This window comes from Colobus angolensis, unplaced genomic scaffold, assembly GCF_000951035.1.
Source record: "Colobus angolensis palliatus isolate OR3802 unplaced genomic scaffold, Cang.pa_1.0 Scaffold343, whole genome shotgun sequence".
Taxonomy (NCBI): domain Eukaryota; kingdom Metazoa; phylum Chordata; class Mammalia; order Primates; family Cercopithecidae; genus Colobus; species Colobus angolensis.
Genome location: NW_012116744.1, coordinates 2,045,619 through 2,070,903, shown reverse-complemented (window position 1 = coordinate 2,070,903; position 25,285 = coordinate 2,045,619). Strand labels below are relative to the sequence as shown.

Genomic DNA, 25,285 nt, shown 5'->3' with positions numbered 1-25,285 from the left:
ATCCCACATGAAGTATGCAGTCTCCAACCAAATCCACTGTTTAATCCTTGTATCTCCTGCTCTCCACCGTGCCTTATACTCTTGAGTACAGTGTTTTTAACCAGAGAAAAAGCCTTTTGTCTCTCAAAAATCAGGGAGCTGGAAGCAGATAGTAACTCCCTAAGTGTTCAGGGAATGGAAAGGAACTTTTGGACCCAGTCTTCCTACGTGGAATGTCCGTGAATCCCAGCAGTGTCTGGGTCTCAGGGTCCTGAGGCTCTTTCCTGTTCTCTTTGTCCTAATGGATTTATTAGTGGGTTTATACCTTAAACATTTTTTTCCACTATTATTTTAGGGATTTTAGGAAAAACAGGAGTTAAATATATATCTTGGTCATATTAACCAGAAATCTACTTTTGATTTTATACTTAAATGTCCCTTCCATTCCAGGATGTAGCTAGGCATTTTTCTATTCCTTTTAAGAAATAAGTGGGCCTATATGGAAAAGAAAAAAGACCTAGATAATTTTGAAGAGAAATATACGATTTGAATAAATGATGGGCTATACCATATTCTTGGATAAAGACTGTTACAAAAATGTGAGTACCTCCTAAATTAGTCTACTAGTTTATTATAATCATGGTCATTTCAGTGGAGTAGAGCTTTTGGCAATTTCATATGGTTAAGGGCCCACCAGGGAAGAGGGATTTCAGTAAATACTTCAGACTTTCAGATGACCCTCTTGAAAAGCTATACCTTTGAGTAAAAGGGAATCAGAAATAGTTCACTCCTCACAAAGGGTAGTGGATAACATCCAGAACCCCAAAGTATTTCTACAAATATGTACAATGTCTGTCTTTCATTCAAAATTATCAGGCATGCTAGGAGTGATCAACAACAGAGAGCCACCTACATTGGTTTAGATATTAGAGTTATCAGACATAGACGTCAAAATAAGTATGATCACTATGTTTAAGAAATTAGATAACAAGTTGGAGAATTTTATTAGAAACTTCAATAGTATATTAAAAAAGAATCAAATAGAAATTCTAAATGAAAAATTCAGTCACCAAAATTGAGGTCAGTGAAACAGTGTAGTACTTATTCACTATAATTGATGGCAGAGGATAGGTAACTCAGAAAAACACCCCAGTATACACACAAGGACTTAAAATAATATGTGATCAAGGAAACAATGAATTAATGGTGGATGTATAGATTATTTAATATATAATTTGGGGAAAATTAAGGAAGTTATCACCTCACATCATACACCAAAATACATTTCAGGTGGATTAAATGACTTAATTTTAAAAGATGTTTATTTTAAGAAGAAATCAAAATACTTTCAGGCTTTTATTTTGGGCATATCATAAGCTATCAGTTTTAGCCCCTAATGTTGACAAAGTCTTAGTTTTGTGATGACTTTGAGTTGAAAATAATTTTACTTTACTTTGAAGTTTAATATTCTACCATGTTGTGGAAAGTTTTCATTTTATTTGAAGAGTCATAGACAAATTATAAAGACAGTGCAAAATGCGGTGATTTTCTCTCAAGTCAATAAATTGAAGGTTTCTCCTTTTCTTTTTATTTTCTTTTAATGTCAAGCACAGCATAGCGTTTTAAAGTTAGAATGATATCCTTTTTAATCCTGCATCATCTGAAATTGGGAAACTTTTTGCTTATATATCCTTATACACAAAACTCAAGTTGGTCAAGACCTTAAGATATTTCATCTAATCCCCTCCTTTTACAAACAGAACTAGAGCTCTTTGTAGGACAGTAACTGTCTGTAGTCCTAAGACTAGTTACTGCAGATAGGAATAGAATTCATGGTTTCCCATTCCTAGTTCACTACTTTTTATACTCAAGCACCTGAACTTTCATCACTTTCTTTTCTGCAGCAGAGTTTAATGTCTACTTCACTACCTATCTCATTTTCCCATTTTTAGTTGTGTTTCAGAAATTATAGGAGAAAGAGGTCAGTAGTTTTGTCATGATTCAAATAATTTTACTTTTTTTTTTTTGAAACAAAGTCTTACTCTGTCACCCAGGCTGGAGCACAGTGGCGCGATCTTGGCTCACTGCAGCCTCCACTTCCTAGGTTCAAGTGATTCTCCTTCTTCAGCCTACCAAGTAGCTGGGACTACAGGCATGTGCCACCACGCCCGGCTAATTTTTTGTATTTTAGTAGAGATGGGGTTTCACCGTGTTAGCCAGGATGGCCTTGATCTCCTGACCTCATGATCCACCCGTCTCAGCCTCCCAAAGTGCTGGGATTACAGGCATGAGCCACTGGGCCTGGCCGAGTTTTACCTTTTTTAAAAAATGTAAATGGAAGTTCACCATTTGTGTTTTCACTTTTTCCTTCTTTTATTTAAATTAAAAATATTTATCAAAAGCAAAATGTAAGTACATAACTGTTCTAGACTTATAGTCATCAGTAGCCCAAAATGTCAATGATATTTTTGAAGATCTTCTGAATTTAAGCATCTCTAAAAATTGTGGTGAAACATACATAACATAAAATTTGCAATCTTAATCATTTTTAAGTGTCCAGTTTAGTGGTGTTAACTACATTCACTTTGTTGTGCAAACAATCTCTAGAACTATTTTCATCTTGCAAAACTCAAACTCTATACTCATAAACAACAGTTCCTCATTCTCCCCACGCTCCAACCTTCATTATTTTTACTAATATAATCAATGAAAATGGCATCTATATGCTCCTCTTGGGTTTTACTTCAAATCCTTTCAAATTTCCGTATCCCCGATCCAGTTTTACTCATTACTAGGATCCCAGCCTCTTCTCCTAGCCCCATTACCCAGGACATCTCTCCATGCAGTTTGTTGCTAGCCGTGCTTTCCATGCCCCAAATATACTTGGTTTCTAAATCTCTAAATGTAATTGGAGTTTTATGCCCTCATGCTATGATGGTATTTTAGAGTTGCTTTTTCTTTTTTTCTTCCTATGTCATACTTTAATTTTACAGCTTAGGTGAATGTTTCGTCTTTAGTGAAGCCTCCGGGACTGGAATTAATTTCTCCTTTCATTGTCCTTCTATGACATTTTGCTTGAATGTTTGCTATAGCTCTTCTTTCATTTTATGTTTAGCTAGTTTCTTCTGCCTGCCTCGCTCTGTGGTTTGTAATCCTTTTCAGCTCAAGGTTCACTCATCTCTGCATCCCCAGAGTACTCTCCTCACTACTGTTACCTGTGGGAAATATTTAAATATTGCCTCATTGATTCAACAAATATTTATTGTGCTCCAACTGTAGGCGCTAGGGATGTAGTGATGAATATGATACACAAGGTTTTTGACCACATGGGACTTACATTCTAAAGGGAAAGCCCAACAGAAAACAAAGGTAGGTTGGGAGAGTGATGGGAAGGAATGCAGTCTTGGGTAGGATGGTCTATTGGAAAGGACCTGATGGGATATAATTGAGTGTTTTAAATATTATATTGCATTTCACACATACAGTATTATTTAATTACCATCAGAAATAGAATACTAATGCCTAGCAAATTTGTTGTTAAGTTTGCTTTTCCAATACTAATATAGGAGCTTCTACAACTAACTGAATTTTTTTAAATCAAAAGCCCTATAGATTATTAATGGAATTTAACATTTGTCTATTAACTCAGAGTAAACATTTATTTTATGGGCTGAATTAGAATATAAGGGTGAGTGGGCTAATAAAATGGAAATTATTAAATACAATTTTTTTCTGTTTCAGCATTAGCTATAAGCTTTAAGAATTAAGTAATTCTTGACTCTCTCTTGTCTCTCATACCCTGTGTTACAATTTATTATTAAATCCTGTTGTCTCTATCCTCAAATTGTATCCAGAATCTAACCACTTCCCATCACCTTCAGTGCTATTATCATGGTCCCAGCTACCATTATCCCTCACCTAGGTTTTTACAGTGATCTCCTAAATTCCAACTAGACATAAGACAGCCTGTTCATGCTCTACCTGGTCATAGGCAGATTATGTCATATATCATAAGCCTCCAATGATTTCCTCTCTCACACAAACTGGAAACCACTGTTCTTCAAATGGTCTATGTGCTCTCCATGGTCTGGACCTACATCTCTTATTTCATTTCCTATCAGCTGCCCCATCTACTCTATTTCAACCACACTTTCCTCCTTACTGCTCGCAAAGACACTAAGCATGCTCCTGCCTCAGGACCTTTGCACTTACCACTCCCAGCCCCGTACACTCTTCCCTCAGATCCATATCATTGACCATAGTCCTTTCTTCAGTTTCTGATTACATGTTACTTTATTAGAGAAATTGTTTCTGATCACCTATATGAAATAGCTAACAACCCTCATCCTACTCCCCTGCCCTGGTACTCCCCATCCCCTACCTTTCTTATTTCTACTTTGCACTTCTCACCATCTGACATAATAAATACATATATGTAGTAATAATATATATTATAATTATTATATACATAGAGTCATATGCCACATAACAGCATTTTAGTCAATGATGGACCATGTATACAGTGGAGGTCTCATAAGATTTTAATACTGTATTTTTACTGTACCTTTTCTATCTTTAGATACACAAATACTTACCATCATATTACAGTTGCCTACAGTATTCAGTGCATGTTTGTAGCCTAAGAGCAATAGGCTGTGCCATATAGCTTAGTGCTTAGTAGGCTATACCACAGTTTGTGTAAGTACACTCTATGGGTGTTCACACAACAACAAGATTGCCTAATGATGCATTTCTCAGAATGTATCTTGGTCATTAAGCGATGCATGACTGTGTGTGTGTGTGTGTGTGTGTGTGTGGCTTTTTTATTGTCTGTCCGCTACACATACCTTTAAGAACAGTTTTAAGAAGGCAAGAATGTTATGTATTTTGTTCATGCTGTATCCTCAATACCTAACATAGTACCTAGTAGGCCTTCAATAAATATTTGTCTAACAAATTATTTAACTGAAGAGCAAGATGTATACATGCTAGCCTACATATTAGGAAATATCATTTAGTGAACCTGCCTAGGCACAGACCCTGCTCTTAGGGAACTTACTGTTCCAGAGTGACCTGACTATAGCCAGGCTAGTAAAAATGTGCAGATCAACTGCATAGTCGACCTTTCTCACTCAAACTCAAGGAAACTTTATTATGATTGCTATTAATATGTCCATCCTGTCATCTGTAAATGGGCATTTGTTGATCTACTTTGTTTATGAGTTTCCACTAGAGGAGAAGGCACTACTACTCTGGGCAGTTAGCCAACAAAAGCAACATTCCCAGTGTCCTGTTTCTTCACATTTGAGATGAAGAGTGAGAAAATAGAGAAAATAATATATGTTATAGATATTGTATAAATATGTAATTAATATTGCCTTATTTTTAAGTAATAATTTATGGCTTGTTTTTTATGAGTACATTTCTCAATTTTCTCTGACAGTTCATCAGATAATTAGAAGTGACACATAATGTTAAAAATCATTGTAGGTTTATCATTCATTTATACTGTTCATACTGTTCACCGTGAACCACTGACAAACACAAACAGAGTTTCAGTTCCAACTCATTTAGTTTGTTCAGCCTATAATCAGAAACTAATGGAAAATAAAATGACCAAATATGGATAGCCATACGCCAGAATGCAGAGAAGCATTGGCCTGGATAACCAATACCTTCATGTTCCTGAAAAAAATGGAGTCTTGTCGGTATCCTATCATTGGATGACCCAGAAATACATTACAGTAGCAGAATCCAAAGTGCAATTTCACATCTTTTCCCAAAAAAATTTTAGTGTTTTATGTGTTTTCTAATTTGGATATTTTATTTTACTTTATTTATTTTTTGAGATGGAGTCTCGCTCCACGGGGCCAGAGTACAGTGGTGCGATCTCGGCTCACTACAACCTCCACCTTCCGTGTTCAAGTGATTCTCCTGCCTCAACCTCCCGAGTAGCTGGGACTACAGGCACATGCCACCACGCCGAGCTAATTTTTGTATTTTTAGTAGAGTTGAGGTTTCACCAGGATGGCCAGGATGGTCTTGATCTCTTGACCTCGTGATCCGCCCGCCTTGGCCCCCCAAAGTGCTGGGATTACAGGCATGAGCCACTGCCCCCCAGTCAGAAATGTAATTTTTTTTAGCATTTTAATGGTTACTGAATTATTTTAATTCCAGCTTAAAAGTAAATGCCTGCAATTCTAAGAACAGAGAGTTCATCTCATGTTGACCTATTTATAATGACTCATAAACTTGTAACTTGATGTGTATATTCTATTTTAGGGGTTTGTGTGTGTGTGTGTAGAAACCTGTGTGATTTTCGAATGTTCATTTAAGAATTACTTCAGAACTGTATATATTTTTAAGCAATTTTTTGAAGTATTACTTAATTACAGAAAGGTATGCACACAGGCCGTAAGAGTATGGCTTGATGTATCTAAGAGTTTCTAATCCTTTTTTGATCACGTTTCAGACACTAATATCTGGAGCTGTAGTAGAACAACTTGATTTTCTACGAATCAGTGACACAGAAGAGTAAGTCCCTTTGGGTTATTTCATTTTGGGTTTTTTGAAATTACATTAGAAAAGTAGAAAATATGAAACCTTTTCTTTTACTTTCTAGGCTTCCAGAATTTAAGAGTTTTGAGGAACTAGAACCTCCCAAACATTCAAAAGTCAAACGTCAAAGCAGCACCCTTAGTGCTCCTGAACTGGGACAGCAGCCAGATGTCAACATTAGTGAATGGAAGGACAAACCCACCCACGAAATTCTTCAAAAACTGAATGTGAGACAGATGCAGTTCCCACATGGCCCTCAGTTGCTGGAGCAGAGGCTCCCAGAGTCAGACCATATGTCTTTTTGTCCTCTCAGTGAAGGTAGCAATTAATCTGGAGGTGGATAACTTGTCTACACCCAGGGCAATCATGAGAAGTTGTTCTCTTGGTCTAACATCTGCATAGATATCTTTAAAAATGCTTAAGAATTGCAGGTGAATATGTTTGTCTTGGATACACAAGTATGGTATGAGCCATTAAAGAAGTCAATGATAGTTGCCTGTGGGTTCTCCAGATTTCTCTTTCAGAGCCCTCTTTCTCCCTTTCTGCCCCCATCTTGTCTCCTGCCCCAGTGTTTAGGTGTAATGCTTGCTTTAGATCAGTCCTGTCACTGAGTAAAGCAGTCCTTTCACTGCATTCATACAAATATTTTAGCAAATGAATATTTATCTTTCCTAAGATTACTTATGTTTCAGAAGAGTAAGGGTGGATAGGGTGTAGTACTGATTCAGGGAAACGAAATTCTCCCAGTAGAGCAATAAGCACTGTGACGTTTTGTTTGGGGCATGCAAATTTGAGCATGAGCCAAATTTGTAGACCAAATATATATCCTTCCAGATGTGACCAATTCTTGTTGATGGATATTGTATAGATCCAAATAAGCATGAATAAGATATAATATGGCATAAAGCACATAGCACAGTGCCCTAATATGTAATAAACACTCTAAACAAGTCCCCTCCTATCATCTATCTCTTCACAACAGTTTACTAGCAACATGGTCTCCCATTTACCAATAAGAAGAATCAAGAAGGGAGTGGTTAAATAACCTGGCCAAGTCTCTCAGAGAGTGGCAAAATCAATATTATTGTTTGTAGATAAAATATTTTCTGTTCATTACTTATCTTTTCTGGCAAATTTGATTATTAAATCCTACCACCCCAGGAATCCAGCTTGTCCCTTGTCTACCCTCTATCTCTAAGATATCTAAGATAAGTATGAATCGCTGTATAATGTCATCTTATGCTTTATATTATATCAATGACAGTTTATCTTTCCTCAGTTCATAGTCAAGTATTTCTTCTCTGCATCATGTGGTTTTGTGATTAGTTACCCTCTGTGGTAACTCCTGTACCCATTTCATTTCAGTTCCTCACCGTGATTTATATTTTCAGGATTGCAGTTGTCTGGCTAGCCAAGCCATCCTGCTGGGTATACTGCTCAAAAGAGAAGGCCCCAACTTCATCACAAAGGAAGGTAAGAGTACATGTCTAAGAGAACATTTTAAATAAGAGGACCGCTGTAGCCTTGAACATGTATCAAATATGCATAAGCTATCCACTAAAATGTGGCGAGTTATTTCCCCCTTCATTAAACCTTCTTTTTCACTTTTGAATGGAAAATGTTCATTCATACCCCCTAGAGTGGAGGAGACTGATGTATGAACCCCTAACTGGCTTTCATGCAGTGATGCTTGATTGTTTCTCTGATTGTCTGGAAAGTATTGGAGCTTGGATTGTACCTGTGACTGTTAACCTCTGATGAATTCCATAGTTGTTTATTGACAGTTTCTATTTCCAGTTTTATCTTCTCTAATTTTTCAAGAATAACATTGAATTGTTATGTCTATAAAAATTAGCTCCCTCATGATCTGCAGCAGCCATTTGGAATGGAACATGACATTTAATAGAATTGTGCTCTGAAGATGGTTAATAAAAATAAATCATTTGTAATCATGTCTATGTCCACTCTGCATTAAGGATGAAACCCAGTTATCCCCCGGATTCACACTTGCATGTGGAGTCACTACTGTAAGGAATCTCTAAGTTCTCCACCATGGTCCACTTCTGACATTTTGTAATACAGAATAATGCAGAATACAGTTCAAGTACTTAATGTCTAGCTATTCAAAAATCTTTGGCTTATTTGAAAGTACTCTGTTAAGAGGTGTGTGTTGATACGGTTAGAACTGAAAAACAGCAGTGGAATTAATAATACATATAGTTCTGGTAATTAACCGAGCATAGTTATTTATTCAAATGAGATCTACTTAGTTTTTGCCTTATTATAGCTAAGAGATAACCTTCTTGAGTATTATACATGTGAATTGAATCGTTTTCCATTTCTTAGCTTGTTAAAGGCAGAGGAACTTTTAGCAAATTTCAAACAGAATCTTGCATATTTCTAATTAGCCTTAAAACTGTAAGTATAAGCAGAATCTCAGTTGTATTTAGGACATTCACTGAAATTTTCACTTTATCTAAAACAGTAGGATTTTAAAAAATCAAACATTTCATTAGAAACCTAGAATTCAGAATGGCTGTTTTTTTTATTGAAAAGTTTTAGTGCTTTTAAATAAAAGAAAATTTATATAAAATAGTTTATAATGAAAATGCTAGGGGAATGATTTTTTAAACCATTTTTATAAACTTGAGAATAATATTCATTAAATGTTTTAAATCTATAAAACCTTACGTGAAACATTGAAAATCATATGCATCTACAGAATCTGAATATAATTTTATCTAATTTGTTAAAAGGCTATAAAAAGTTTAGAGTTAAATGTTAAAGATCTTGTTCTTTTGGTGCTCTTTCCTGTCACATTGTGATTTTATGGACAAAATCATGGCCAAATAATGAAACCCATTGGTGTCTTTTGAGCAGTAGCATATGTTGGAATGATCATAGCCCCATGTACATAACAAGGCCTCAGTAAAGTTTTATTGAACAAATAAATGAAAAGTCATATATATTAAAGTCTACAGTATTTGTTCAATTGCTAATTATTTTACTATATTCTCTTTTCCTCTTTCCTGCAGTAAATTAAAATAGCATTTGTATTGTTAAAAGTTTAGATTGCGTATTAATTAGGAAAATAGTTGAATTTCAAGAAATAAAGTACCAAAATTATATACTCAGACTAAATAGTACCAAGTGCTGGAGATAGTCATACTCTATATATTTGAGTTACATATTTAAATGTGTCAGTTCAGAACATTAATGGATTGATGTATCAACTCTAGTGAAGCACAGTGAAAATTTGAGTACTTTTAAGAGGAATAAATGTTATGCATTTAATTAAAAGTTTTGTTCAACAAAGACTCTTATCCAATGTCTAGGTACCGTTTCTGATCACATTGAGCGAGTCTATAGAAGAGCTGGCAGCAAAAAACTTTGGTTTGTATTAGCATCCTTGTTGTTACGTTTTATTTTTGTGTTGTCATATTCGATAGCCTAAAGAAAATGGACCAGTCTTAAAGATGGTTATTCATCCTAATTTTTACTTTTAACCTCCAAGGTTACAGCACTTCCTAAGAATGTGCCTATATAGCATGTCTCTCCCCGCACCTCCTCCACCAAAATTCTGAAAACAAAGACACTGTAGGGATTGAACCTGAGGAGTATTCACTGGAATGATATGCTAAGAATTCTTTCCTACTCTACACCTTCTCTGCCCCAGCAAGGTGCTTTAAGTTCTGTTTTTTAATTTAGGAAACCTGTTCTGCTATTATAGAAGGCCATGGAAAGAGACCAGTGATTTATCTAATCATAAGCAAAAATAATATACTGAGAAGGCTATTTCTTGTCACTTAAGTTGAATGAATCCCAGTGATTGTAGCTGCTTCATGAAAAATAACCAATTTGTTCTACAGAGGTAGTCTCTTCCCAGAGATTGAAAAAAAAAGAAGTAGGAAAGTTGAAATAAATAAAGTTGTTTAAATTCACAATGGAGTAGGAATGCCTAAATGCATGGCCCTCTGCATTTTGATGTAATTCTACAGAAATGTTTTACTAGCTGAATGTAACAAATATTGAAAGTCAAAGTATATGTATAGATATATATACACATGCACACATTTTTTAATGGTACATTATCCACTTAAAAAAAAAAAAAGTCTCAAGAATGTCATAAGAAACTCCCTTAACCTCAGTGAGCCTCAGGTTTCTAATCCCTAAAATAAGGGGATTAGACAAAACAATCTCTTAGGATATTTCAATTCTATTTTTATCAAAAACATACCATTCCTCCTCAGAAGAAATAATGTAATAATCCTATAGTTAAATCTTTCAAATTTTCACTGTAAATTCTTAGTACAGTAAGACATCAAGCCAATAAGTGATAGTTCTGGTAAACTTTCTTAGCCAGTAAATTTCAAGTGTGGTCTATAGTCTTATTTTTGATTAAGCACATCTGTTCTTGCTTTATGTATTACACTTTATGCATTTCAGATAAATCATTAGCTAGCAAACATTTAGAATGCTGACTGTTATGTTTGGAAGAACTCCTGGAAGTTTTATTTACTCTATTTTCCCTTTTATGGCTTTCCACTGACACACCCAGGTTGGCGGTGCGCTACGGGGCTGCATTTACCCAGAAATTTTCTTCCTCTATAGCCCCACACATTACTACTTTTCTTGTACATGGGAAACAGGTAACATGCACAGAATTTGAAAACCCAAGCTGCTTGAAATGTGTGGGCTTATTTGCACTCTGAAGGTTAAACATGTCTTTTGGTCTTAGAGTGTGTGGGTGAAAGCTTCTCTAGAAGTAGGAAGTGTTTGTTTCACTAACTTTATTAGTTATTGACTGAATTTTCTTTTAGTCATCTATGTTGAAATTAAAAAATATGAATGTTTTTTATAAGTCAGCTTCTGTGGATATCCTGAAATACCTAAAGATTGCAGCCAGTTTCAAAACTACATTTTTATTTTACTTTCTCTATCTAAAAGTTCCACGTGAAGGAAACTTTTTTACTTTTGAGGGAAAAAAAATTTTCTTATGTATTGCATGTGCTGTACTTTAAAAAAAAAAAATCTGTTCTCCCTAGGTTCTAAGACTTTTTCAGTAATATAAAAATAGCAGTGTGAATTTCTTCCCCCAACATTATGACTTTATCATGAAAAAGAAATACTGGTATTTCATTGTAGCACTTTCTAAAATTCAGTACTAAGTGAATCCTCTAATCCAGAGATTTGGTTATCTAGGCACCAAAAGAAACATGACTTAGAATGGTTATAGAAATAGGTCACATGTACTAGTGACAGATTTAGTAATGAACTTGTTAATGCAAAATCAGAATACCCTCTTAATTCCTCCTATACACCCTCCCTCCCTAATCAAAATAATAACTAGGTTTTCTTTTTTTGCTTTTTAAATCGATAGTGTCATCAGTAATATTTTTGTCACAGCTTGGTGGCAGGGATGAGGTGGAGGAATCCCTCCCTAATTCTGAATGGTCCTGCAGTCTGGGAAATTTCAGCTGTTAGGTTCAATGTCCTGGGCAGTGTTTCCTCCAAATGATGATGTGAGGATTCAACCGTGTATATATTAAAGATTACCCAGTCAGGGCCCGATGCATTCCTCATGTTTTAGATTTGTGAACATCTGGCCTGCTCTCTTCTTTGCCCCCAGGTCGGTTGTACGCCATGCAGCAAGTCTTTTAAGTAAAGTAGTGGACAGCCTGGCCCCATCCATTACTAATGTTTTAGTGCAGGGCAAACAGGTAAGTATTTGCTTTTCAGACACTTATTTGGTCCCAGTGGCAAAGATTTCTGGCTAGAACCCTTACTTTTAAGTCTGGCAAGCCTCAGTGTCATAGGCCTCTCACTTTCAGATTTATAAGGGCTCAGGCATTGCTACGAAAGTCTCCTTCCTCAAGCAAAATCTAGTCAGAAAGATATTAAATGGGCCTTCCCCTTTTCCTGCTGCACCTTAGAGCTGTAATCTTCAACTTCTGTGTTGAGATCAATGCAGATGCTAATGTAGAAAATGGACCAATAACTACTAAAGTACTCCAGATAGGTTTCAGATAGGCAGAGCAGAGGTAGGTGAACAGCGAAGGGCACATATTCCCTTCCGCTCCACATAAGATCTCCCCCCTTAGAAAGCATGGTGTTCATGCCCAGCCAGGGTCTCTGCATGCCAGTGCTGCTCCCCAGATCCCACGCCCCAGGCCATCTCTAACCCCAGCTCCTCCCCATTCGCCAGGGCCAGCTCTGTCACCTCCTCCTCACGGAGCCATCTCCAGTTAGCAGTGGTCTCTCTCTCTGGATTCTCAAAATAGGTCTGTGACAATTCCCACAATCTGCCCTGGGTTCCAGTTCATTTGAATGTGTGTCTCTCACCTCATGGTAGGCTGTGAGCCCCCAGGGGTCAGAGTCTGAGTCTTGTCCAGTACACATCCTAGTGTGCCCAGCATGGGGCCTTGCTTGGAAAAAGCACTTGGTGAATGTGGGTTGAACTGAGCCTATGCATGTGGGGTGTGGCTGCTCATTTTCTGTTTTGTTTTCTATAAGCTCTAATTTACCTGGCTGAATCATCCTTTGATTAGAATGAAAACCTGTTCACTTACTCTCCGTCTCTTCTCTGTGAATATATGTGCTTTATTGTGTTTTCCTGAGAGTTAATCTGGGGATATAATAAGCTTTAGTAATATGAAGTACTTTAACGTTCTTCAATGGAATCAACCCATTGGTCATATTTCAGGGTCTTAATTCATTAAGATTAAAATTATTCATCCTTATATTTAGCTTTTGAAATGTTAGAATAATAAGCTATTTATTGTTTCATGTAATATTTAATAATTAAAAATAATTGTACTAATAAAAGATTCCTGCTGGGCATGGTGGCTGACACCTGTAATCCAAACACTTTGGGGGCCAAGGCTGGAGGATCACTTGAGGCCAGAAATTCGAGACCAGCCTGAGCACATAGCAAGACCCTATCTCTGCAAAAAAAAAAATATATATATATATAGCCGGGCCTAATGGCACATGCCTTTGGTCTCAGTGCCTTGGGAAGCTGAGGTAGGAGGATTGTGTGAGCCAAGAGTTTGAGGCTGTAGTGAGCCGTGATCATTCCATTGCACTCCAGCCTGGGCAACAGAGCAATACCCTGTCGTTTAAAAAAAATAAAAAGAAAAAATACAAAAACTCCTAAGAAAAAGTTAAATCACTTCATATATGTTATTTTTTCCAAATTGTTGAGATGTAGAATTTTTATCCCTGTTTGTTGGCTAAAACAGACCAAAATACAGGAAGTAACTTATCTAGTGCCTTTTCTCACCAGAATTCTTGCCTCCAGCGAGAGTCTCATATTTTTGCTCTGAACCAAGCCACCTCTGAAAGAAAGTTAAACAGGCTTTGAGAAGATATTTTTCCTTGGATTTTAGGTCCTTGTAGCATATCTGAAAAGAGAGTTAACTCTGCATATGAACACTCAGAAACTTTTGGAGATCTTCAAGATCATCGGCACCTGACACTGGGAGAAAGGGTGGGTTAGGGTTGGTCCTGTCCAACTACACAATATCTAAAGGGAGCTTGCAGCTTGTGGTCCTGAGATTCTGCTCCCACATCCTGGAAGCCTCAGAGCCTGCCCTAAGGTTGTGCCTGGACCATTGCTCATCACACTAGTATCTCTCCCAGGGTAAGTCACACTAGTATGTCTCCCAGGGTAAGTCACTTACAGAGTTGGGCAAGACTTGGAGGCCAGTAGCTCAGCTTCATTACCAGAGGCATGAAGTCCATTCTCTGACCTCACCTTATTTCTTTACAATAAAGAAATAAGAACAGAGCATTCAGAATTTTTCTGAGTGCCCTAAGCACTGAAGTAATATTGTTTCTACCAAGCACATTCAGATCACCTCAAGCTCTGTGGAATGAAATCATGGCTTAGTCATCATTGCTTCCAGAGGCAATGATGTGCCTTCTGTTTGTTTTCTTCTTTACACACTGACATTTTAATGAAAGTATTCACACTCAGACTAACTGGTTCATGCCACTTGTGATATAATAAACCAGCAGTTCGCAGTTTTCACTCCCATTATAAAATTGAGGCAATAGACTCCATGTTCTGCTCTCTTCCCTCATCTCTGTGGCCTTTGATATGCTATTCTTTTTTCCTGCCTTTTATGATGGTACACTGTACATGGAAAAGAGATAGGAAGGGGTACTCAGGGAGAAGAGTGGCCTGCAGAGTCCCCTGGGAGCAGAATGCCAGGGATAGAGGAGAGAGAGAGACCAGCCTATTCCCCTTGCCAGCTTCAGCAGCATTCTGCTCAGAGTTTTTTTTGGCCATTTCGCTCTGTGCTCTCTGGTGTCCCAGGCTATGAACAGCCTGTTCCTTCCCCTCCACAGGTGAGAGATCTGTCACCACATATTTTAACCCTCACCAGGCACCTTGCATTATGCCCGGAAAAATGAGGGCTACACAGGAACTGGGTGGCGTGACACTTGCCTTTGAAGCGTTATAGTGTTGTTGAGGCAAAAGAATCTGCCTGAGAACCTATAAAAGAATCAAAAAGTGTATCTCTCAAATACCAAATTGTGTAGACTGTGCAGTAAAGTGAAACTCTTTAACCTATTCTGGTTTCTCTGGGGAGTTTCTAGAACTAAAGTCATTCAGAATAATTTTAACTTATTAGTTATTTGTATTCCTTTCCTGCTTTTATCCACTCACCTCCACTCCCCTAACTGGAACCCTCACCTGCCCTTATATTTGAGACTAGACTGTGAACCATCATGATTTCCAGTGGGAGTCACACTTTGAAAGCCATTTTAATAAACAGCAGGAACAGTTACTCTGCCTAATTCCCTAGCTTATATAGAGTAATTTCAGCCTGCCAGTCATCCTGAGCCTTGAATTTTTTTTATTTTTATCTTTTAGTAGCTAGGAGAATTTTACAATAAAATTCTGTCACTCGTAGGTAACTCTGGGTGCCTTTGGGCATGAAGAAGAAGTTATCTCTAATCCTTTGTCTCCAAGAGTGATTAAAAACATCATCTATTATAAGTGTAACACCCATGATGAGAGGGAAGCGGTCATTCAGCAAGAACTGGTCATCCATATTGGCTGGATCATCTCCAATAACCCTGAGTTATTCAGTGGCATGCTGAAAATACGAATCGGGTGAGTGAAGTCCTTTGCATTTGCATAAAGAGAATTGTTCAAGTTGTCCTCTAACAGACCCAGCCTCTCCAAGTGAAGCAATGTTCCTGGTGTCTGGTGAGTATTCAGCAAAGTGCACCTGTCCTCTAAGCCATGCAGGCAATATCTGGGGGTATGCAAAATAAATGCCACTAGCCTGAAAGAATTCTTAACATTTATTTCATGCCTGAATTAGATATAGTGAAGTAACTCTGTTGTCTGGTAAAATCAAACCCCAGAAATTTCAACAGCTGTGTTGTGTAAAACACTAAGCACAGTACTTGCAAAAATTCCTAGAAATAAAATGAATAGGCCTTAAGAGAAGAATGATTTTCAGTAAAACTGTCAGGAGGACACATTCAGATAAAAATTTGGTCCTTTTAAGAATATTCTATACCCATTTTCTACCAAAATCTAAGTATTGGTTTTTAATATTGTTGTTCTTGGAGAAGAAATCAAAAGTAAGGCTCTGATGATCTTGAATATTCGTAATCAAGAATTTTATGAGGCAGCATGTGTAGGAAAAATTAACTAGGCTCTGGGATTCAGCAGAACTGAGTTCAGGTTCTGACTGCCATTGTCATATCAGTAACCTCGGATAAATGACTGAACCTCTCTAGCCTCGCTTTAATACCAGTTTCTTTGTTTTATATGAAAATGAAGTGAGATATGTTTTAAAAGTCTATGACAAGCTAAGAAAGTATAAATGTTTCTTTTTTAAATACATTTTTGATTGTATAGGTATCATGTGAGTATGTCCTGATTGTAAAAGAGCCCAATGGTATCTGAGCTTATAATGTAATCTAACATGTGGCCAACTTTGGAGGGTGTTTCTCAAGTGTTTGAAAAGAATATACATTCTCTGTTGGATGCAAACATACATATATGTGTATGAGTGTGAAATAAGTGCTAACTGTAAAATTGGAGTTTTAATATCTCTACTATCTGTATTTGATCATTGCTGATAAAAGTCTTAATTTCTCATTACAATTGTGGTTGTATCAATTTCTCCTTGCACTTTTATTTTTATCAGTTTTGCTTTATGTAGTTTTTTGTTTTTTGAGATGGAGTCTCATTCTATCAGACAGGCTAGAGTGCAGTGGTGCAATCTCAGCTCACTGCAACTGCCACCTCCCAGGTTCAAGCAGTCCTCCCACCTCAGCCTCCCAAGTAGCTGGGATTACAAGCATGTGCCACCACCCCCAGCTAATTTTGTATTTTTAGTAGAGACAGGGTTTCACCATGTTGGCCAGGCTGGTCTTGAACTCCATACCTTTAGTGATCTGCCCGCCTCAGCCTCCCAAAGTGCTGGGATTACAGGCGTGAGCCACCTCACCTGACCACTTTATGTAGTTTAAAACTTTGGTTTTGTCCATGTCACTTCATAACTTTTACCGATATATCTTCATGTCATTGATTACTTTTCAACTTTTTTTTAAACTTCAAACATTTACAAGAATACAGAGACTCATATAATAAAGACTTATGTGCCCGTACGATCACCCAGCCTCAACAATACTATCATCTGGTCCATCTTACTTCACCCATACCCCCATCTGCTATCCACCTGTCCCCACAGTACCCTGTCAGTTTTGAAAGGCAAATCCATATCTTCTAATCTGTAAATACTTAAATTTGCATCTCAAAAACATAAGAACTTTTTCAAAACATAAACGCGGTACTGCTACCATGCATAAAAAACAATTGAATTATGTTTGTCAAATATTACTGCCATACCTTTCTCCATCTGTCATTAGAAGGGTTGGGGAGCATGAACTCTGCATCACTCACACTAGTGACTAGTTCCAAATCCTGGTTCTTGGCCCGTGACCTTGGGAAAGTTATCTAATTTTGCAGAATTTCAAGCAGCTTGTGTGTAAACTTACAGAGTTTTTGTGAGGATTATCTGAGATAACCCAAAGGGCAAGCACCTAGAAAATGGGCCCTCAGCAAACATTAGATCTCTTCCTCTGAACATAAGAAAGGAGAACTCATGGCCGGGTGCGGTGGCTCAAGCCTGTAATCCCAGCACTTTGGGAGGCCGAGCCGGGCGGATCACGAGGTCAGGAGATCGAGACCATCCTGGCTAACACAGTGAAACCCCGTCTCTACTAAAAAAATACAAAAAAACTAGCCGGGCGAGGTGGTGGGCACCTGTAGTCCCAGCTACTCCGGAGGCTGAGGCAGGAGAATAGCGTGAACCCGGGAGGCGGAGCTTGCAGTGAGCTGAGATCCGGCCACTGCACTCCAGCCTGGGCGACAGAGCGAGACTCCGTCTCAAAAAAAAAAAAAAAAAAAGAAAGAAAGGAGAACTCATTTGCCTGGGATAGTCACTTAAGTTACTGGCAGAAATGGGAATAAAGTTCAAGGCTTTCCACTTGTAACTCTCAAATTAGTGGTATCCAGAGAGCTGAATTCAGTGGCAGGGGTGGTTTTGCCTTAGGGGAGGTAGAAGATTTTCTGTAGAGGAATTATGTGGCAACTGTCTACCATTTGTCCTTATCCCATTGTCTCTACCTTTGCTGGTTCCAGTAAACAGCACCAAGGGCTCAGTGCATATTCACTAGCTCACACATTTGACTGGCTGTTAACTTCGAACAACAACATCTGCCCTGGTCCTACAAAGAAGGATTAGTCTTCAGGAAAATATTATTTCCTCTGCAAATACTGACATTGAAAGTATGACAAAATATAATTTCAAATTATTCTTACGCTTTGCCTCCTAAGCCAATGTTGATGCAGCAACAGGCAGGCAGGTTTGTATTTCAGAAAGCTTTTTTTCTGTGGTTAACATAATGAGGCGCTCTGCATTTGACAGAGGTATCCTAGAATATTACAAGGAAGTGAAAAGTCTGCTCTAGACTTTTCTGAACTTTTCATAGCGTCTTAATATTAGGTTGGTGCAAAAACGACTGTGGTTTCGGCCACTAATTTTAATGGCAAAAGCCATGATTACTTTTGCACCAACACAATATATCTACTGTAGTATATAAGCAGCCAACTTAGAATCATCCCATTTTCTCGGTCTTGTGATGAATTAAGGTGCAAAATCTCATTTATTTGGTCTGTTAACTTGTACCTACTCAAGTTCCTTACACTGTAAAATGCTAAACAATACTGATCCTAGATTGGAGGCCTGGCAGACAAAAGACCAAAAAAAAAAAAAAAATCTGGCATCTGGCACATCATAGTTACTACATGAACTCGAATACAATATGGATCATAAATTGAAATCATGTATGAGAAGTCATAAAAGCCATAAAGTTTTAGAAATAAACACTAAAGCCTGTTTCTGTGAGATAATGGCAATGGTATACAGAAGCAAAAACATGCAGAAGTACGTAAGACTGAAGAATAAGAACACTGGAGTTAGGCTGACCTGGGTGTAAATTCCAGTTCTTCCACTTACTGACAAAAACAGCCCATGTACACTCTCCAAATCTCAGTTTCTTTGCTGTAAAATGGTGGTTCTCATGCCGACTTTGAAGTTGTTGTAGGGATTAAGTCAGATAATATATGTGAAGAATTTTTATTTTTCTTCTATCATTCATTGCTTAGCATATAATAGATATTCAATAAATAGTGTTTGTGGCTACAGTGATGGAGGAAGAGGAAGAGGATGGTTTACTAGAGTGATCTTTTGAGTGCAGTGATCACATGTTATTTAAACTTGTCTCCTCTTAGATCATTACTAGAAACACTGCTAAGAGATGTACGATTGTAAGGCAACCTGTCCTATACTCTGATATGATTAACTACACCATTCCATTAATAACTCCATGGAGAAAAGTGCTACATCCTGATATCTTCTGTATATATGACTGGACTTTCATAAAAACAAGGCCCTGTTTAACTTGGTCATTTCCTGAAGGACATGATTTAATTAAATCTTCTTTTATACTTAATTCCAATATCATGTGGCACAAAATCAAGTATGTTTATCAAAATTAAGAGCCATTTACTTCTCTAAGAGTACAGAGACATGCTTTCCTTTTGCTTTTCCTAAATCCCACATTACTAGCTCAAAGCAAACCACCTGACTCTGCTTATATACCATATGTTAAACAATCCAATGTTTATTGAGCATCTCTGATGAACGGAACTATAAGACAGACAGGAAGTAATACAAGATCTAGTTCCTATCCTTAGCAGAAGTAAATTTCTTAAATAAATCACTCCTTAATAATAAAAAAAAAAAAACAGATTGTTCCCCCAACTGAAATTGTCCTAGTGATTAGAACTGATCTTGTAAGATGCACATAAGAGTGAAATTTACATCATAAGTCAGGCAGGGACACTATTAATACTCACAATGAGAATATAATGCCACAATCCCAGAATGAGTTTCAGGATGGTGAATAATTAAGGTTTCATAGCAAATTTCTTTATGAGTCAGTTGACTGTTAAATACTAAGTCACATGCTGCCACTGGACATTTTTACTTTGGGTGACACAGTATAAGGAAAAATTGTATGTCATTTCTCATGGAAAGCACTGAACATACAGAATAATAGATATCAAAACGGAAAGAACGCTATTTTTAGAATAAATACCCATGCCCATGAATAGAAAGAAGCATCAGGTTAGATTTGAATTCAAGGAAGGGAATTACATGAGACTTGTAGAGGACCTAAATTAGCTTAAAATGCTGAATAAGCAGTAAAGGAAAAACTACTATAGACTGAAAAACACAGCCGTGTAAAATCTTGGGAAACTGTTTGCCTTCACTCTAAGGCTTTGTTTAAACCTCTGCAAGGATGGCTGTCACTTGAAAAGGCTCCCCGAACTAGAACACTTATTACAAAGAATGTACTTTGGAAGACTTATAACCTATACTTCTCAGTCTGTCTCAGATCAATGCCTGAGTCTGTGACAATAGACTCCATCACATTTCTTTTCATTTAGAGTTAACTCACATGAAAGAACCATTTCTTTATCCTCATATGGAGTCAAGAGGTTGGATTTGAAAACATCAGGGCAAACAGACTGAACAAATCAGGATATAACTCAAAGTTCTTATAACTGATTCAAAATAGCTCCAAATCTTCGAAAGAAACTATTTTAAGGGATAAGAGTGAAGGTCAAATTCTATGCAGGTAATTTACTTTCAATCAAAAGAAAGAAGAGACAAAGAAAGATAAGGAAATTTGACTGAAATATACTGTAGCTGAAATCATGCAAATCACTTAAAAATAATAAGCTAATTTATAAAATAATACTGAAAAATGTAACTTAGAAAGTAGAAATTTCCGAGAGAAAGTAACTGACACCAATTTGATGTATATTTCTCAGATACTTTTGCACACGTACATTACACAGATATATATGTATGGTATTGTTGTTTTATAAAAAGTGGAACAATACACTGCATCTTTTTTTTACATTTAATTTATCTAGGACATTCATAAATGTCAGTATATAGGACTTTATCTTGTTCAATGTAATGGTAGCACAGCATTTTATTATATGGCTGAAAACCAATTTATTCCAACTATTTTATACTAATGAACATCTAGGTTGTTCCCAATGTTTTCACTATTTCAAATAATGCTGAAATGAAGACTGCTGCAAAATATATCTTTATGGTACTTGTGTGAATACTGTAAACTCCTTGGATGAGAACTGATGAATTACGATGTATGCAGATATTGCCAAATAGGCAATGCGTTTTTCACATGTGATTTTGAAGGAAAAATGGGTAATAATGTTTAAAAAAGTACTTCACATTTACATGTAAAACTAGTGGAATGAAAAGGAGCTCAACTTGACAATAAACAGAAAAGGAAAAAAGTTACCCTGGTCGGTGACAGTGGGGCTATCCCTGCTTTGGTGTCCTTGTTGGATGTGGTGATTCTAGGTAAAGAATGTGAAGATGTTTTGCAAGGGCAAAGCTTCACTATTATCACTGTGGTATTTGATAATTTGAGGTCCTCTCCCTATGACATTTGGAGAACAGCTCCATCTGGGGAGTGCTTTTTACACACCACAAATCTCAAAGTGAAAAATAAATTCACATAAAGAAGGAGGAACCTCCCCCTTCTCCCAACACACACGTACACACACACTCTCTCTCTCTCTCTCTCTCTGTCTGTCTCAGTCACTCTTGTCTTCTGGTCCTAACACACATACTCTCTCTCTGTCTCTCTCTCTGTCTCTCTCTCTGTCTCTCTCTCTCTCTCTGTCTCTCTCTCTCTCTCTGTGTGTGTGTGTGTGTGTGTGTGTGTGTCTCACTCACTCTTGTCTTCTGGTCCTAAGTTTGCAAAGGCCATGTACTCTCCCAAGAGAAGTTCACCCTGGAGGAGGGGGCCCTTTCAGCCGTGGTTGAGTCCCCTGTAGGCCCAGTGGAATGATCCCAAAGCATCTCTTATGGAAACTCCATCTCAGAATCCTGTTGGGGTTGTATCTTGCAATCTAACATGGTGTCACCTCTGCGTCACCTGGTAGACGCTCATGACACCTGCGGCAAACACCCTGAAATCCCCTCAGACCTATGCCCACAGCACTTTCCCACCACAGTAACAAAGATTTGGGAATGCTGTTTCTTCTCTAGGGATATCAGACAATTTCAGGTAACTGTCATCCTGTCTGTGGGGCTTGTGATAGTGCCCCTCTGAAGAGTAAAAAGATACTTTTGTGTCTTCTATGTTTTTATTAGACTTCATCCTTAATAAATTATACTAAGACCTGAGCCCTTTTAAGTGAATGGGCCCCTTGCATATTTGTTTATTAGCAGCAGCAAATACGTACTCAGTATGTTTCTTTACAAATTTTACCTTGAATTAGTCCCTGGAAGGTTTTTCGTTTGCTTAAAATTGGTGAGCAAATTATTCATTTATAGAGTCCTTGAATGTCAAATTTCCTATAAATTGTTGAACATGTAACTACTTCTGAGTTAGTCCTTTGTGTATTGTACTGGTTGTGGCACAATTTTAAAAGAAAGATAGGGAGGGGATTTATAGAATATGTTATTTTTTTCCTGCTTTATGGTACAATAAGCACATCAGACTCATTCTTACTTGGCTTTTGGGTATTGTTTCTCTCTTTTAAATGTTAATTATGATTAAAGAGATTGATTGATTGGTCACGTTTGATACCATATTCTTCTTGGAATGCCAGCATTCACTAGGCTGAATGCACATAAGAAATAAGAACATTTGCCTTAATCATGGTACCTCTTACCCAGAATTCCCTTGCACTGTGTATACTTTTATCTCTGGTTTAACTACTCTCTCTCAGTGTTTTTTAAATTTTATTTATTTACATTACCCACTACTTCAATTGCTTTTAAACCAATAGCACCACGTCCCTTTTCTCTTTTTTCCAAGGTTAATCTTGCCAATGCAGTTTCTTCAACTTTACTGCTATCAGGCACTCCAGTGAACAAAATTAATCTGCTCACAGGAATGGTATTCTGGTCTGATAATGATTTGATTTGCTGTCTCATTATTGATTTGTGCTCCAGCTTTCCTGTTGAAATAGATCAAGTTCCTGACAGGCCCATTACTGTAAAGACCTCCAATCAACTGCTTTCTGCTGCAGGTCTGTCAGTCAAGCTTTACTTAGAGATAACCCCAGAGGATACATGTTATCAAGCCTTTTTCATCTCTGCTTTTCATACTGCCAGGACATCCTCTGTAAGCAATTATGATCCAGACATACCTTGTCCTCTGATGCCCGAAACTGTATCTGTGGATCACACATTCGAAGCTTAGAGAGACCCATTGTTGTCATAGATAGCAGAGTATAACATTGCTTATGCACTAAAGGAAAGAGAAAATAATTATGGCACCAAGTTCATTAGCACGGTTCTGATACTCATTCCGAGGTCTTTGCTTTTGACATTTGATATGAGATAAGGAGGTGAGATGATGAAGCTCCCCTACCCCTATTATATTGTGATTGGATCAGTGATAGAGTGAGTCCACATCCTTCAGTCACCAGAGAGCTCAGTTTGCCTCATCAAATTGTACCCCTCTCCATATTAATATGAATCAAGCCAAAAAAGTCCCTTCTTGCAACTTTCCCATCTTCTGTCATTTGGTGTGTCAGCTCTGGCTTCCATAACAAAATGCCATAGATGGAATAGCTTAAACAGAGAAATTTATTTTCTCACTATCTGCAGGCTGGAAAGGCCAAGGTCAAGGTCCCTGCCGATTTGGTTTCTGGTGAGGGCTTTCCTCCTGGCTTGCAGACAGCTGCCTTCTGTGTCCTCTGTTGGAGAGAGAGAGCTCTCTGGTATATCATCTTATAAGGGTACTAATCCCAGCATAAGGGCCCCAACCTCATGACCTCATCTAAACCTAATTGCTTCCCAAAGACCCCATCTCCAGATACCATCACATTGGAGTTAGGGCTTCAACATATGAATTTGGTGGGGGAGAAAGAATTCAGCCCATAACATATGGCTTAGTTAAATGTTTGCACAAAATCATCTAATCATTTGTTTAACAGCAAACTTAGCAGATCCTTGTATTATATTGAAATCTTAAAATGATTATTTTAAAAAATTATTTTTTTTTCCAAGGATCAGTTCTATTCTGTATGGCTTTTTTTTTTTTTCCAGAAAATATCAGCTGGTCAGGTGCAGTGGCTCATACCTGTAATCCCAGCACTTTGAGGGGCCAAGGTGGGTAAATCACTTGAGCCCAGGAGTTTGAGACCAGTTGGGCAACATGGCAAAACCCCTTCTCTACAAAAAAATTAAACATTAGCTGGGTGTGGTGGTGCCTGCCTGGAGTCCCAGCTCCTCGGGAGGCTGAGGTGGGAGGATGGCTTAAGCCTATTGGTGGATGTTGCAGTGAGCCAAGATCACACAGCTGCACTCTACCCTGGGCACCAAGTAAGACCATGTCTCAAAAAAGAAAAAAAGAAAAGCTCAGGTGTTCTGGTTTACCACTGCTATCAGATTTCCATGTACTTTATTTTATATTGTACTCCTTCATTGGGGCATATCGGAAATAAACATGCCAATACACACACTGTATCCTTACCTCCAAACAAGAGTGTTTTTAATTATTCCCAGAACTGTCTGAGGAATACTAATATTCCTTTTTCCGCTTTTCCAGCAGTCTCAAAGAATTCATTGTCCTCAAGTCAAACTTGGATATATATGAAGGCTGATTTGGTCAGTCGTGTGAATCTACCACTTTCTCGTTTGCTTATTGGCAAGTAGAGCACCTCTGGCTCTTAGACAGACTGAATGTATAAGGATCAGGGCCATCTATAACCTTCATTATTTTGACCTTCCACATTTTCTTTCTTTTGCCCTTCCTTCCTTCCTTCCTTCCTTCCTTCCTTCCTTCCTTCCTTCCTTCCATCCATGCATCCATCGTTTCCTTTCCCCATTTTGTAGTTAAATGATTTTGTACTGGCCAGGCACAGTGGCTCACGCCTGTAATCCCAGCACTTTGGGAGGCCGAGGCGGGCAGATCACGAGGTTAGGAGTTCAAGACCAGCCCATCCAACATGGTGAAACCCCGTCTCTACTAAAAATACAAAAAGTAGCCAGGCGTGGTAGTGCATGCCTGTAATCCCAGCTACTCAGGAGACTTAGGCAGGAGAATCACTTTAACCTGGGAGCTGGAGGTTGTGGTGAGCCAGGATCGC

At 37.8% G+C, this 25,285-nt stretch overlaps 1 protein-coding gene across 1 annotated transcript in view; it reads left to right on the top strand.

Moving 5' to 3' along the window:
* Positions 1-25,285, top strand: part of PHKB (phosphorylase kinase, beta) — a 243,942-nt gene that overhangs the window by 203,940 nt on the left and 14,717 nt on the right. Inside the window, 10 exon segments of the mRNA XM_011952602.1 lie at positions 6,452-6,513; positions 6,602-6,764; positions 7,929-8,010; positions 9,873-9,930; positions 12,167-12,257; positions 15,459-15,665; positions 18,871-18,898; positions 23,377-23,402; positions 24,795-24,803; positions 25,124-25,147. Of these exon segments, the coding sequence (XP_011807992.1) occupies positions 6,452-6,513; positions 6,602-6,764; positions 7,929-8,010; positions 9,873-9,930; positions 12,167-12,257; positions 15,459-15,665; positions 18,871-18,898; positions 23,377-23,402; positions 24,795-24,803; positions 25,124-25,147 (750 nt within the window).